At 32.8% G+C, this 17,739-nt stretch overlaps 2 protein-coding genes across 4 annotated transcripts in view; both read left to right on the top strand.

The window, feature by feature from the left end:
* The window catches only part of LOC143054433 (ficolin-2-like), a 218,519-nt gene that overhangs the window by 66,945 nt on the left and 133,835 nt on the right, over positions 1-17,739 (top strand). The gene's annotated exons all lie outside the window — the stretch shown is intronic.
* Positions 3,126-17,739, top strand: part of LOC143054430 (uncharacterized) — a 76,418-nt gene continuing 61,804 nt past the window's right edge. Inside the window, exons 1-4 of one of the 2 annotated variants that reach the window (XM_076227434.1) lie at positions 3,126-3,218; positions 3,556-3,654; positions 4,300-4,407; positions 5,987-6,058. In XM_076227434.1, coding sequence (XP_076083549.1) covers positions 3,141-3,218; positions 3,556-3,654; positions 4,300-4,407; positions 5,987-6,058 — 357 coding nt within the window. In that variant the 5' untranslated portion in view covers positions 3,126-3,140. The remainder of the gene's footprint in view (positions 3,219-3,555; positions 3,655-4,299; positions 4,408-5,986; positions 6,059-17,739) is intronic. The other variant, XM_076227435.1, reaches the window with a different exon arrangement.

Genomic DNA, 17,739 nt, shown 5'->3' with positions numbered 1-17,739 from the left:
TTGAAACATTGAATATCAAGTTGGTAAACTTTTTTACATTGACTATCAAGTAGGTAAACTTGTAACATTGAATACCAAGTTGGTAAACTTTTTAACATTGACTATCAAGTAGGTAAACTTGTAACATTGACTATCAAGTAGGTAAACTTGAAACATTGAATATCAAGTAGGTAAACTTGTAACATTGAACTATACATGTAATCAGAGTACTGCACTAAATGTGAAACCTACCATTTTTAAAGCATAACACTGACATACTAAAACTAACATTTGTTCTGCACCTGACTACTCCAAGTAAATAGACAAACACATCTAACAACAGACAACACATGGTCTGGACCTGACTACTTGGAGTAAATAGACAAACAAATACAACAACTAGCAATATATGGTCTGGTCCTGACTACTCAGAGTAAATAGACACACATATAACAACACACAACACATGGTCTGCACCTGACTACTCACAGTAAATAGACAAACAAATATAACAACACACAACACATGGTCTGCACCGGACTACTCACAGTAAATAGACAATTAATATAACAACACACAACACATGGTCTGGACCTGACTACTCAGAGTAAATAGACAAACAAATGTAACAACAAACAACACATGGTCTGCACCGGACTACTCACAGTAAATAGACAATTAATATAACAACACACAACACATGGTCTGGACCTGACTACTCAGAGTAAATAGACAAACAAATGTAACAACAAACAACACATGGTCTGCACCGGACTACTCACAGTAAATAGACAATTAATATAACAACACACAACACATGGTCTGGACCTGACTACTCAGAGTAAATAGACAAACAAATGTAACAACAAACAACACATGGTCTGGATCTGACTACTCAGAGTAAATAGACAAACAAATGTAACAACTAACAACACATTGTCTGGACCTGACTACTCAGAGTAAATAGACAAACAAATATAACAACACACAACACATGGTCTGCACCGGACTACTCACAGTAAATAGACAATTAATATAACAACACACAACACATGGTCTGGACCTGACTACTCAGAGTAAATAGACAAACAAATGTAACAACAAACAACACATGGTCTGCACCGGACTACTCACAGTAAATAGACAATTAATATAACAACACACAACACATGGTCTGGACCTGACTACTCAGAGTAAATAGACAAACAAATGTAACAACAAACAACACATGGTCTGCACCGGACTACTCACAGTAAATAGACAATTAATATAACAACACACAACACATGGTCTGGACCTGACTACTCAGAGTAAATAGACAAACAAATATAACAACACACAACACATGGTCTGCACCGGACTACTCACAGTAAATAGACAATTAATATAACAACAAACAACACATGGTCTGGACCTGACTACTCAAGAGTAAATAGACAAACAAATGTAACAACAAACAACACATGGTCTGCACCGGACTACTCACATTAAATAGACAATTAATATAACAACACACAACACATGGTCTGGACCTGACTACTCAGAGTAAATAGACAAACAAATGTAACAACACACAACACATGGTCTGCACCGGACTACTCACAGTAAATAGACAATTAATATAACAACAAACAACACATGGTCTGGACCTGACTACTCAGAGTAAATAGACAAACAAATGTAACAACAAACAACACATGGTCTGCACCGGACTACTCACATTAAATAGACAATTAATATAACAACACACAACACATGGTCTGGACCTGACTACTCAGAGTAAATAGACAAACAAATGTAACAACAAACAACACATGGTCTGCACCGGACTACTCACAGTAAATAGACAATTAATATAACAACACACAACACATGGTCTGGACCTGACTACTCACAGTAAATAGACAAACAAATGTAACAACTTACAACACATGGTCTGGACCTGACTACTCAGAGTAAATAGACAAACAAATGTAACAACAAACAACACATGGTCTGCACCGGACTACTCACAGTAAATAGACAATTAATATAACAACACACAACACATGGTCTGGACCTGACTACTCACAGTAAATAGACAAACAAATATAACAACAAACAACACATGGTCTGCACCGGACTACTCACAGTAAATAGACAATTAATATAACAACACACAACACATGGTCTGGACCTGACTACTCACAGTAAATAGACAAACAAATGTAACAACAAACAACACATGGTCTGGATCTGACTACTCAGAGTAAATAGACATACAAATATAACAACACACAACACATGGTCTGGATCTGACTACTCAGAGTAAATAGACAATTAATATAACAGCAAACAACACATGGCCTGGACCTGACTACTCAGAGTATATAGACAAACAAATGTAACAACACACAACACGTGGCCCAGACCTGACCTGACAAATATAACAACTAACAACACATGGTTTGTACCCGACTACTCAGAGCAACTTTGGTCAGATAGTGATATGTATAAAGATCTAATGTAGAAACATCCTTTAAAAAGGACAAATAGTCGTTAGATTCATATAAAATGTAATTCCAATTTACTCATATAATTGTTCTGAATTTGAAAATACTACTCTTTTTCACTTTTCTATGATGTTTTTTAAATTATTGATTATACTGAATCTGCACTAAATCCTGTTGTTAATTAGACATGTTTAATGGACAACAAAAGCTTGTATGAATAATAATAATGATAATAATAATAATCTTTATTTAAACATGTTAAAGAGGATCTTATTTTCTTTATGTTGTACTAAATCAGGAAATAAAACTTTGTTCATGCTTTTTTGAATAATTTATTATTAATGGAATCTACACTAAGTCCTGTTGTTAATTATACAGGTTAAATGGACAACAAATATTTGTCAGAATTATATAATGTGGGGTCTCATTTTACTCATAGTATTGTTCTGAATCGGAAAATATATCTTTTTTTCATTTTTCTTTAAAAAAAATATTTTTCTTAAAATTGATGATTATACTGAATCTACACTAAATCCTGTTGTTAATCAGACAGTTTTAATTAATGTGACTATTTATTTTTGTTTATATTTTTTACACAACATTGTCCAGTTTATCAGACAAGTTTTGATGTCAGTTGTATTATTCCAGGAGTATGGATTGACAGCATTAATGTTTGCAGCCATGGGAGGACATGTGGAAGTGTCTCGACTACTTCTGGAGAACAAATGTAACAAAGATATCACAAATGTATGTTATCTACTAAATCTGATTACATTACTTTTAATCAACATAAAATCATGTTGTTAATTAGACAGGTTTAATGGACAACTTATGTTTGTAATAATTATATAAAGTGGGGTCTCATTTTACTCATATTATTGTTCTGAATCAGAATTTATAACTCTTTTCATATTTCTTTGAAATTTTTTTTTTTTATGAAATTAATGATTATACTGAATCTACACTAAATCCTGTTGTTAATCAGACAGTTTTAATTAATGTGACTATTTATTTTTGTTTATATTTATTACATAACATTGTCCAGTTTATCAGACAAGTTTTGATGTCAGTTGTATTATTCCAGGTTAATGGACGGACAGCATTAATGTTGGCAGTCATGTATGGACGTGTGGAAGTGTCTCGACTACTTCTGGAGAACAGATGTAACAAAGATATCACATCAGTATGTTATCTACTAAATCTGATCACATTACTTTTAATCAACACAAAATCATGTTGTTAATTAGACAGGTTTAATGAACAAATATTTGTTAGAATCATATAAAGTGGGGTCTCATTTTACTTGTCTCCTCGTACTAAATCAGGAAATGTAACTATTTTTCATATTTCTTTGAAAAAGTTTTTTTTTTTAATTGATCATTATTCTGAACCATGTTAATCAGACAATTTCATTATTATATCAACAAATACTTGCTAGAATTATATAAAGTGAGATATCATTTATCTCAGTGCATTTTACTTAATCCCTTGATATAAATATTTTATGCATTTCTTGAAAAAAGGTTAACATGACATTTCTGATGGAAGTTCTGACATCCCACAAAAAAAACTTGTTGTTTATTTGTTGTTTATGTACAATATATATGAATACAAGTTTGACTGGTCATTTTGTTCAGTTTTTACCACTGATTCATGTGATATACATTTTGTTTTTATTTATTACACAACATTTTGTTTTTATTTATTACACAACATTATCCTGTTTATCAGACAAGTTTTATATCAGTTGTAGGATATGTTGTATACTATTTATATTGGTAACAAAGTAGTAAACATAATATTTACATGTTATTTGGTATTATTATAGAAAGATGGTAAAACAGCTCTACATCTGGCTGCTGAGTATGGTGGTCTACATGTCACAAGATATCTAGTAGAAGAAGGAGGCATCAATCCCTTTGGTAAAACACATGAGGTAGTATATTATAGTAAAGGCTCAGTATTCAACTAGTAAATAATGCATCACTAAAATGATGTTTAAGATATTTTTGGTCAAATGGATTTTCTTTCTCAAGGTTATAGTTACACATATGTCATGTGATCCTATAAATTAAACTAAAAATATTAAAGTGTTTAATAGACTTGTATGGCTTAGTTTTACTATAAAACACATGAACATAGATGATCATATAAAAGAAATCCAGTATTTGTTTTCAAAATCTTCAAAAATAAAATGATTTTGTTTATAGACCACTAACACATTTTGGGTGATTAGTTATACTAAAAAGGGATAATTTTATTATTCCATAATTTGTTAGCCAAATTATATGAATATCTCAGTTTTAGGGAAAAGAAGCAATAGTAATAACCTATAAGTAAATAGATAAAATAGTTTTTGATATCAAATATAATAACTTGTATTGAATCAAAATTAGACCTGGCAATATCCTGAATATTGCACTTGTTGTCATTAAACAAAATGTAAACAAACAAACTGTCAAAAGACACATACACCTATCCATTGTTGTTACAATGATAACAAAGTTGTTAAAATAGTATCAAAATAGTCTTAAGCAATACCTTTAAATAAGTTCATCGTATATTTATAATAAAATAGTTAAAAAATCATTCTATTGTATTATCTCCCCTTATATGGCAAAGTTTAACATAAATTAATAAAACAACCCTAATATGTTTTTTTGTAAAATATAGTCGTAAGTATGATAAAACACTTACATTTCTATATCAACATGAAAAGTCTTACACTTAAATTACATACAATATTCGAAATTTGCACATTTCACTAAAGATTTTACCGTTTGTTCAAAATTCAACATGGAGGAAGACACTGCAGTCAAATTCTTGTATTTAAGCTATCTAGTTGGAATAGTTGCAGAAAAACCTCTCATCTGTGCCATAATTTATGTATTTTCTTATCTAAACAATGTCAGTGATAACACTAAAAACTATGAAATCTGTAAAATAACAATATACAGTTATAGGAGAGTATGGATAGGGTATACAGAATAGAAAATCATGAATGATAGAAAAAAAACATAGAGAATAGAGAGAATTGGGCAAAAAAGATGACGAATAGAAAATAATGGGGTGCAAAAATATAAAGAATAATAAATAATAAGGTGCTAAAATATAAAAACAAAACTTGAGAATAACTTGTCCAAAAAAAAAATTAAAAAATAAATTAAAAAGACCCCTGAAACCCTACAACCCTCATCTAGACATAAGGATGCATTATCAGATATAAAAAAAACGTGAAAAAAAATTACAAAGACCAAATGCTGACAGATTGAGCATTATTTCATATGCTTTAAAAAAAAAAGGTAAAATTCTTCTTAAAGGCTACAGAAAAAGTTGAAAAATAATCAGAATGTTGTTCATGAGTTATATTTTATAAATGAATATAATATGGTTAGAACCGTTAAAAAACTAAGATACCACTCAGCTGCTACTGGTCTTGTTTATTGTATGATATGTGTAACAAAAGTCTTCTTTATAATAATCAGATAAAGGCAATATAAAGATTTGTATTTCAGGGTAAGACTCCATACGATCTGGCAGCAACAGGAGAATTCGGGCCGGATGAAGAAGTGATGGAATACTTACAGGTACACATACTTTTAATTACAAATGCTTACACTTAGAATAAATCAGGTACAAAACCAGGATACTCTAGGGGACATTCTTTATGTCTTGAAATAAAAATTTCAAATTCTAATGCAATTTATTTGTTATTACGATTTTGATTGGCCATTGTTGGCCAAATTCATATAATTGAGACACTAAATTCAACTCTTTACCAGCGTTTCACAAAGCTAAGCCACCATTTTGAATTCAGGAAATTATTGGTTTGTGATTTCGTCAATATTAAACAAAATTAGTAGATGTCTTTTATTTCATTCAAGAGTGTTAAGGCGAAAACAAGCTTTGCAAAATTCTATTTGAGATTCTTACACCGCCAGTCTGTCTATAACCTCCTTTTCATGGTTAACTAACTCTCATTTCAGATCAGGTTTGGGGTAATTGTTATTGTAGTCATTAGTCAGCTATAATTGATTTCAATTTTTTAAGTAATCATTGTAATCATTAATCAACCAAAAATAACAAGTTATTTAATAAGGGTCCCGCCAAAGGCGGTCCCCTATAGTGATCAGTCTGTCCGTCCGTCCGTCTGTCTGTCCGTCCGTAACACTTTGTGTCCGCTCCATATCTAGAGAACCATTATGATTTCATACTTTATACTTTACATGTTTATTAACCACCACCAGAGGGCGTGTCATGATGTATGTACAACTTCCTAGGTCAATGGTCAAGGTCAAAAAACTTTGGTTTCAGTTGACAACCCTGTGTCCTGTGGTGAAGATCGTGTCAGCTCTATATCTTGAGAACCGTTATGATTTCAAAGTTTATACTTGACATGTATATGAACCAACACCAGAGGGTGTGTCATAATTTATGAACAACTGCCTAGGGCAAAGTTCAAGGTCAAAAACTTTGGTTTCAGTTGACAACCCCATGTCCTATGGTAAAGATTGTGTCAGCTCTATATCTTGAGAACCGTTATCATTTCAAAGTTTATACTTGACATGTATATAAACCAACACCAAAGGGTGTGTCATAATTTATGTGCAACTTCCTAGGTCAAAGGTCAAGGTCAAAAACTTTGGTTTCAGTTGACAACCCCATGTCCTATGGTAAAGATCGTGTCCGCTCTATATCTTGAGAACCTTTATCATTTCAAAGTTTATACTTGACATGTTTATAAACCAACACCAAAGGGTGTGTCATAATTTATTTACAACTTCATAGGTCAAAGGTCAAGGTCAAAAACTTTGATTTCAGTTGACAAACCCATGTCCTATGGTAAAGATACAATTTTTTAATGCACATAATTCACAGCGGGGCCCACAGAGATGGCTCCCATCTCAATGATATCTAGTTTAATAAATTACTTTTCAAAACATCTTTTAATCCTGATGTTTTTACAGTATTACATTAAATTGATGAAAAATTCTAAAAATTGCCTTTATTTTCAATATGAAAAAATAAAATATTTCATGTCTTGGATAAACCTTTTGTTATTCATTTTAAATAAATAGGATGACTTTATTTAGTATGTGCATACATGTACCTTGTAAGGTCCTCTTGTCTGTCAGACAGTTTTCATTTGGCCTTAATCTTATTTCATTGTTCAGTGATCAAGGTTAAGTTTTCATGGTCAAGTCCATATATCAGATACAATAATAAAAAATTATACTATAATTGGTGTATGAATGATGCAAGGTGTACATATCCAACTGGCAGGTGTCGTCTGACCCTCACCTCATTTTCATGGTTCAGTGGTGTAATTTGATTTTTTGTGTTGTTCTTTTTTTCTAATATTATATGCAATAGGTCATCTATATTTGGTGTATGGAAGTAAATTACGATTTACATGTCAGTCTTGCAAGTGTATTTGACTTTGACCTCATTTTCATGGTTCATTGCTCATTGTGAAGTTTTTGTGTTTTGGTCTATTTCTCTTGAACTATAATTAATAGGTCAACTATATTTGGTGTATCCAATGATTGTAAGTTGTATATGTCTGTTTTGTAGGTATCACCTGCAGGGACTAAACTTAACGCTCGCCCAGTCGCTGGGCGAATATATTTAGTCATCATGGTCGCCCAGCTGGCGACTGTAAAAAAATTGAAGTAAATCCCATTTGTACCCTTTCCCCCGCGATATTAACAAAGACTGGAAACCTGTTTGTCTTATCAAAGCGATATAGAAATATAGAGTATTTCCGAAAACCAGTAGGTTGTTTCTAATAACTGAACCCAGTCAAATAGCTATGTTTTCAATCCGGAGTCACGATGTTGCATATATATACCTTCTTCTTTCCGCATGTTTTCTTAGTTCTGCTAAATTTTCTACGATAATTTCATTATTGAACAGTGTTTTCTATTTTACTGTTCAATAAGCATCGTGAAAGGGATGTTTTCTTATTGTCCTGTGAGTCATTACAAGCCTGTGTAAGACGGTAACTTGTCCCTGAATCGCTTTTTACAAAAATATTTAATGAAAAAACGAAATTTAAAATCTCTTAAATAAAAATCCCAATATCTAGTTTGATATCCAATCTTCATTAAAAACTTATTGAAAAATATATTTTGATCAACACTATTAGAGGATGGCTTGGATTGAGATAATATTTAATGTTCAAAGAAAGAGCCATATTGTCTAAAGGTCAACAGGAAGTTGAAAATTTGAAGGGAGATAATTTTGTTAGGAAACAACCTAAAATAAATATTGTCAAATCTTATGATACATTTCTGGTGGCAATAATTCAAATATTATAATGGTTACCACAGAAAACATTTTCAAGACTACAAGTAGAATTTCACAATAAGGCTTCATTAGAAAAACTGTTTTGTTTCATACCATGAACATACATTTAAAGAGGAATCAAAGAAGTTTGTATTTGAACATATATGAAGACTACTTCCTGTTTTACTTCTTGTATTAATGATCCTCCTTACGTGGGAGCACTTAACAAATGTACAAGTTTGTTAACATAAACATCAAAATGATATGCTTTGCTTCATGGTATGATAATTTGAAAAAAAAAAAAATCTGACTGGAACTAACATCAAGAACATATTAATTTCTGAATAAGGTTTAAATACAACTAATGTTCTCCAGCTGAGCCTATAGCTAGCAATATTCAAGGTAATTTATACAAAGTATCCTTACAATCCGGGTTATTGCGCTAAAGTGCCATTTCAGAAAACTAGCACCCTTCTGCCCTGAGATTTAAGCTGGAACACTGTTAGTAAGTATATATATACTAAGTAATTTTCAGTTTTGTTTTATTTTAGTATAAAGATTAGTGGGCTCCTAAAATTTTAAGCGGGCCCCTGAAAAAAATATCTTAGGGGCCCAGCTGGCCCAACAGTTTAGGAAATAAGGGCCAAAAAAGGGCCCAAATAAGCATTATTCTTGGTTTTCGCACAATAACTTTAGTATAAGTAAATAGAAATCAATGAAATTTTAACACAAGGTTTATGACCACAAAAGGAAGGTTGGGATTGATTTTTGGAGTTGAGGTCACAACAGTTTATGAATTGGGGGCCAAAAAGGGGCCCAAATAAGCATTATTGTCGAGCCTGCAACTTTTGTTGCAGAAAGCTCGACATAGGGATAGTGATCCGGCGGCGGCGGCGGCGGCTACGGCGGCGGCGGCGGTGTTAGCTAACTTCTTCAAAGCTTTATATTTTAGAAGGTGGAAGACCTGGATGCTTCATACTTTGTATATAGATGCCTCATGTTACGAAGTTTCCGTCACTCACATGTCCAATGTCCTTGACCTCATTTTCATGGTTCAGTGACCACTTGAAAAAAAAGTTCAGATTTTTTGTAATGTTGAATTCTCTCTTATTATAAGTAATAGGATAACTATATTTGATATGTGCGTACCTTGAAAGGTTCTCATGTCTGTCAGACAGTTTTCACTTGACCTCGACCTCATTTCATGGATCAGTGAACAAGGTTAAGTTTTGGTGGTCAAGTCCATATCTCAGATACTACAAGCAATAGGGCTAGTATATTCGGTGTATGGAAGGACTGTAAGGTGTACATGTCCAACTGGCAGGTGTCATCTGACCTTGACCTCATTTTCATGGTTCAGTGGTTATAGTTAAATTTTTGTGTTTTGGTCTGTTTTTCTCATAGTATATGCAATAGGTCTACTATATTTGTTGTATGGAATGATTGTAAGGTGTACCTATCTAGCGGGCAGATGTCATGTGACCTTGACCTCATTTTCATGGTTCAGTGGTCAAAGTTAAGTTTTTGAGTTTTGGTCTTTTTATCTAACACTATATGCCATAGGTCATCTATATTTAGTGTATGGAAATATTTTATGATCTTTATGTTAGTCGCGCAGGTTTTATTTGACCGTGACCTCATTTTCACGGTTCATTGCACAGTGTTAAGTTTTTGTGTTTTGGTCTATTTTTCTTAAACTATAAGTAATAGGTCAACTATATATGTTGTATGGAAGCATTGTTAGCTGTACATGTCTGCCTGGCATGGTTCATCTGACCTTGACCTCATTTTCAAGGTTCATTGGTCTTTGTTTAGTTATCTTGGTTAATGTTAAGTTTATGTGACAGTTGTATTAAAGCTTAGCTTTATACTTAGGACTATCAACATAATATCAATGATTAGTATAGAAGGCGAGACATTTCAGCGTGTGCACTCTTGTTTTTGGTTTTTGCACCATAACTTTAGTATAAGTAAATAGAAATCTATGAAATTTAAGCACAAGGTTTATGACCATAAAAGGAAGGTTGGGTTTGATTTTGGGAGTTTTGGTCCTAACAGTTTAGGAATAAGGGGCCCAAAGGGTCCAAAATTGAACTTTGTGTGATTTCATCAAAAATTGAATAATTGGGGTTCTTTGATATGCCGAATCTAACTATGTATGTAGATTCTTAATTTTTGGTCCCGTTTTCAAATTGGTCTACATTAAGGTCCAAAGGGTCCAAAATTAAACTTAGTTTGATTTTAACAAGAATTGAATCCTTGGGGTTCTTTGATATGCTGAATTTAAAAATGTACTTAAATTCTTGATTATTGGCCCAGTTTTCAAGTTGGTCCAAATCGGGGTCCAAAATTAAACTTTGTTTGATTTCATCAAAAATTGAATAAATGGGTTCTTTGATATGCCAAATCTAACTGTGTATGTAGATTCTTAATTTTTGGTCCAGTTTTCAAATTGGTCTACATTAAGGTCCAAAGGGTCCAAAATTAAACTAAGTTTGATTTTAACAAAAATTAAATTCTTGGGCTTATTTGATATGCTTTATCTAAATATGTACTTTGATTTTTGATTATGGGCCCAGTTTTCAAGTTGGTCCAAATCAGGATTCCATATCAAGTATTGTGCAATAGCAAGAAATTTTCAATTGCACAGTATTGCACAATAGCAAGAAATATCTAATTGCACAATATTGTGCAATAGCAATTAATTTTCAATTAGAGTTATCTTTCTTTGTATAGAATAGTAGTTGATAATATATGTTGGAAATTTGCCAGACATGACTATGATGTCATTTTCTATTTTTATTTGCCAATAACTTTATGTAAATAACTTCATTGGAAATTTGCCAATATAAAATGTTGCTGATGAAGCTTTTTTTCCTTATCTTATCTAAAATGTTTTTAGATAATGTATGTTGGACATTTGCCAGACATGACTATGATGTCATTTTCTATTTTTATTTGCCAATAACTTTATATAAATAACTTCATTGGAAATTTGCCAATATAAAATGTTGCTGATGAAGTTTTTTTTTATTGTTTTATACAATAAACAATGTATATTCACTTTTACTACCAACCAATCTTTACCATTCAGTGATAACAAGCACTTTATTTTACATTTTAATATTTTATGATGTATTTAAAAGAGTAGTTATTGTTGCAAACTCCATTAGAAATTTGAATTGAAATCAGTTTTGGAAAAAGGGAAACAGGGATGTGAAAAAAAAGGGGGGGGGTTAAATTTTTCTCATTTCAGATTTCCTAAATAAAAAGAAAATTTCTTCAAACATTTTTTTGAGAGGATTAATATTCAACAGCATAGTGAATTGCTCAAAGGCAAAAAAAAACTTTAAAGTTCCTTAGACCACATTCATTCTGTGTCAGAAACCTATGCTGTGTCAACTATTTAATTTTAGATTTAAAAAGTTTGAAGAAGAAATCTTTAATTGATTTGTAAAATCTTGACATTTGTTTTGTGTAAAAAAAAACCATGTAATGTCAAAAATTTGATCACAATCCAAATTCAGAGCTGTATCACGCTTGAATGTTTTGTCCATACTTGCCCCAACTGTTCAGGGTTCGACCTCTGCGGTCGTATAAAGCTGCGCCCTGCGGAGCACCTGGTTATAGTTCGTTATTATGTTGAACTGTTACACCACTGTCCCAGGTTAGGGGAGGGTTGGGATCCCGCTAATATGTTTGAAATGCCACGTTGTGTATGTCGGTGCCTGTCCCAAGTCAGGAGCCTGTAATGCAGTGGTTGTCGTTTGTTGCTGTGTTACATATTTGTTTTTACGTTTATTTTTTTTTTGTACATTAATAAGGTCGTTAGTTTTCTTGTTTGAATTGTTATACATTTCGAGGCCTTTTATAGATGACTATGGGGTATGGGCTTTGCTCATTGTTGAAGGCTTTACTGTGACCTATAGTTGTTGATTTCTGTGTTATTTGGTCTCTTGTGAATAGTTGTTTTATTGCCAATCATACCACATCTTCTTTTTAGCTCACCTGGCCTGTCATCTGATTTTGACCTCATATTTATGGTTTTTTGGTAAATGTTAAGTTTTAGTGTTTTGGTCTGTTTTTAGCTCACCTGGCCCGAAGGGCCAAGTGAGCTTTTATCATCACTTGGCGTCCAGCGTCATCCGGCGACCGTCGTCGTTAACTTTTACAAAAATATTCTCCTCTGAAACTACTGGGCCAAATTTTACCAAACTTGGCCACAATCATCATTGGGGTATCTAGTTTGAAAAGTGTGACCGGTGACCCGGTCAACCAACCAAGATGGCCGCCATGGCTAAAAATAGAACATAGGGGTAAAATGCAGTTTTTGGCTTATAACTCAAAAACCAAAGCATTAAGAGCAAATCTGACGTGGGGGTAAAATTGTTCATCAGGTCAAGATCTATCTGCCCTGAAATTTTCAGATGAATCGGACAACGTGTTATTGGATTGCTGCCCCTGAATTGGTAATTTTAAAGAAATTTTTCTGTTTTTGGTTATTATCTTGAATATTATTATAGATAGTGATAAACTGTAAACAGCAATAATGTTCAGCAAAGTAAGATTTAAAAATAAGTCAACTTGACCGAAATGGTCAGTTGACCCCTTTTGGAGAAATTGCCCTTTATAGTCAATTTTTAACCATTTTTCGTAAATCTTAGTAATCTTCTTCTCTGAAACTACTAGTCCCAAATTAATCCAAACTTGGCCACAATCATCTTTGGGGTGTTTTGTTTAAAAAATGTGTCAGGTGACCCGTCCAACAAACCAAGATGGCCGCCATGGCTAAAAATAGAACACGGGTAAAATGCAGTTTTGATTATCAGGTCAAGATCTATCTGCTCTGAAATTTTCAGATGAATCGGACAACCTGTTGTTGGGTTGCTGCCCCATAATTGGTAATTTTAAGGAAATTTTGCCGTTTTCTGTTATTATCTTGAATATTATTTTAGATAGAGATAAACTGTAACAGCAATAATGTACAGCAAAATAAGACCTAAAAATAAGTCAACATGACCAAAATGGTCAATTGACCTCCTAAGGAGTTATTGTCCTTTATAGTCAATTTTTAACAATTATCATAAAATTTGTAAATTTTGACTAACATTTTTTACTGAAACTACTGGGCCAAGTTCATTATAGATAGAGATAATTTTGTGGTAATAGAAGCATTCTGTATAAATTTCATAACATTTGGTTGAGGCAAACTTTTATACGACCGCAGACATTTTTCAGGTCATATATTGGTACGTCGTCCGGCGTCTTCCTTGTTGTTGTCAAGAAAACACATTGGTTTTCGCACAATAACTTTAGTTTAAGTGATTGGATCTCTATGAAATTTTACCATAAGTTTCAATACCTCAAAAAGAAGGTTGGGATTCAGGGGTTTATCTGGGTATTTTGGGAAAAAGGACCCTGGCCACTTTTGGGAATTTTTTTACGCGATTTATATAGAAATTGGGAAAACTACAAATAAACCAGAAGTCAGTTTTAATATGTATCATACTATAATTTATTAGAATTTTTTTTTTTTTTGTGAAAATAAAGAAAAACTACAATACATGATTCATAGTCATTTATAATTTTATTTTTCTGTCCTTTTTGTTTTTGAATGTCTCAAGAAGACGATTTTTCAGATGACTGCTGGTGTTTATTGCTCATCTCATGTTTTTGTAATTGTCTTGTAGGATGATCCCCTAAAATTACCCCCTTACTACTAAAGTCAGTACTACCAAACGGAAATAACTCACAATATTTGCAGACGTATCCCTCTAAGGATTCATTATAGTATAACCATTTATATGTCATTTCATACCTCCTTGCATCAAAAAGTCTTCTGTCTGATACATCATATACTTTTAATTTATCATTAAGAGCAGTTTTACTGTCAGTACTACCCAACACAGTCATGACTTTACTACTACTAGGTTTCATTGTTGGTATTTCATTATTTGGTTTACAGATTTCAGTTTGAGTTTGGAATTTACAAGCTTGGTCCTCAGGTTGTATCAGTAGCGAATCGGTATTGGTTTGACTTTGATCATCATTTGAAATTAAATTGTCATTGGAAGAAACATCAACAACATCGGTAACATTTTCAATTGATTCAGTCTCAGATAATGCTGCCTCTGACTCATTACATGCAGTTGCGGCATCGTCAATAACAGCTCTTGGTTTGAAAAAAAGAAAAGATTTTACGGGATTTGTTGCGGTCGGTGTTTTTCAATTTCTTCACATAGTATTTACTATTGTGAGACGACATGTTTACAAAAGGAAAGAAGTTAAAAAATATTTTATTTTATTATCAAAATTCGGGGCTTCTTAAAGCGCACATGTGACAAGGATTTCCCGCTTTTTTTACCTTTAAAGTGAAGAGCGTAGTTTTGGAAAGGTTAAATTGCGGATTTCAATCCGGACTTTTTGACTACGTTTGGGAATTTTTACACCTGAAATTGGGAAAAATATAGGGGTTTTGCTATTGGGAATGGGTCCGAATACCGGACTCAGTGGAATGCTAGAAAAATCCATGGGATTGGTTTTAGGGGTTATGGTACCAACAGTTAAGGAATAAGAGGCCAAAAATAAGCATTTTTGTAACTTCCAGACAATAACTTGTGTGTTAGTGTATGGATCTCTCTGACATTGTACCACAAGGTTCCATATCACAAAGGGAATGCTGGGATTGATTTTGGGGGTAATTGCATCAAAATTTTAGAAATTAGGGTCCCAAAAACAAGATTTTTTCTAGTTATATGACAATAACTTGTGTGTAAGTGTATGGATCTTTCTGAAATTGTACTACAAGGTTCCATATTACAAATGTAAAGCTGGAACTGAGTTTGGGGGTAGTTGCCCGAAACATTTAGGAATAAGGGACCAAAAAGGGGCTAAAAATAAGCATTTTTCTAGTTTCCAGACAAATACTTGTGTTCAAGTGTATGGATCTCTCTGAAATTATACTGCAAGGTACCATACCACAAAGGGAAGACTGGGATTGATTTTGGGGTAATTGCCTCAAAATGTTAGGAAGTAGGGCCCAAAAGGGGCAAAAATAAGGATTTTTCTAGTTTCAAAACAATAACTTGTGTTCAAGTGTATGGATCTCTCTAAAATTGTCCTGCAAGGTACCATACCACAAAGGGAAGGTTGGGATTGAGTTTTGGCGTGATGAATCATAAGGGGTTCAAAAAATAGGGGGGACTTTTTCCCCCTTTTTTCCTCTTTTTTTTTCTTAAAAATTTTCCATTTTAAGTTGGTTATTTCTGATTTATATATAAAAGCAAATAATAATGGTATGGCAGAAGATACACACCAAACAGTATGTGTACATTATTGTATTAAGTATTGTGCAATAGCAAGAAATTTTCAATTGCACAGTATTTCGCAATAGCAAAAAATCTTCAATTGCACAGTATTGCGCAATAGCAAAAAATATCCAATAGCACACTATTGCGCAATAGCAAGAAATCTTCAATTTCACAGTATTGGGCAGTAGCAAGAAATATGGAATCGCACAATATTCCAAATCAGGATTCCATATCAAGTATTGTGCAATTGCAAGAAATATTCAATTGTACAGTATTGGGCAATAGCAAGAAATCTTCTTATGCAGAATATTGCGCAATAGAAAGATATCTTCAATTGAAATTTAATACAAATTTTTTAACCCATTTAATTTTTTTTAGATAATTCACCACATTTATTTTGTGTCAGAAACCTATATTATGTCAAAAATTTGATCACAATCCAAATTCAGACAATATCAAGCTTGAATATTGTGTCCAAACTTGCAACAATTGTTCAGTTTTTGACCTCTGGGGTCGTATTAGGCTGCGCTCAGCGAAGCATTTTATTCCATTTGTAAAGGGTATAACTCTTAAAGTGATGCCTCCAAAATTCAAACTTGATCTGTATATATTTTGTGATAATAAGTATTGTGTATAAGTTTTATAACATTTGGTTGAGGCCGGAAAGCAAATTTGGGATGTACAGGTGGACGAAAGGACGGACTGACAGACGGATGGACGAATGAACAGATGGACAAATGAACGGATGGACAAACGAACGAACCGACACACAGACAGATAAACACAATTATAAGTCAAAATTTGTCATTTTTAAAGGTCAATAACTCCTGTTGTTTATTGCTTTTTGTCATATTGACATATTTGTAGATTATGTACAGCTGTAAGTTTATCACGACGGAAGCCAAGTGATTAGCAAGCACTCATGTGTTGACATGAATTATTATTGATATTATGATTATGGTCATAATTACAAATTAACTGTTCACAAAACTTCAGTTTTTATGTATACTAAGAATTTTCTACCACAGGAATATAGTTTTAGCTGTATTTGGCAAAAACTCTCGGAATTTTGGGTCCTCCATACTTTTCAACTTTGTACTTTATTTTGCCCTTTAAGTTTTAGCCTTGTCCGTCTGTACATACGTCCATCCGTACGTCCGTTCATCCATTTGTTTCACGCTTCAGGTTAAAGTTTGAGCGATATCAAGGCAACGTCGAGCCTCTAGCTTGTTTATACCCTAAATACTACGTACCTTGAAGGACATTTTTTTATACGATTGTACATATCATGGATACTTGATTTACTCGATTTTACGTATGCTTAAAATGGAGGTTATCCAAAATTGACTGGATACATTGTATCAAGACAAATGATAACAAGTGTGAGATCACTGCGGAATATTAGAATATTCCACAGATGGAACAATTTTCCATTTAAAGGTGCATTCAAAATGCATTTGGAAATCAACATGAAGCAAGTTTATGTCTTCAAGGGAATGTTCCAAATTCAAAAACCACCTTTACACTGTAAACTATATATATATATCTATTACTCTAGGCCACACATTTTCCTGAAAAATATGAAAATTTGTTCGATATAAATAGTATATAATGTGAAACATTTGTTTTATAAAGTATATTTTGGGGGGTTGATATATTTTAGAATTATT

This window comes from Mytilus galloprovincialis, chromosome 12 (assembly GCF_965363235.1).
Source record: "Mytilus galloprovincialis chromosome 12, xbMytGall1.hap1.1, whole genome shotgun sequence".
Lineage (NCBI taxonomy): Eukaryota > Metazoa > Mollusca > Bivalvia > Mytilida > Mytilidae > Mytilus > Mytilus galloprovincialis.
This window is presented reverse-complemented; position numbering and strand designations above follow the sequence as displayed.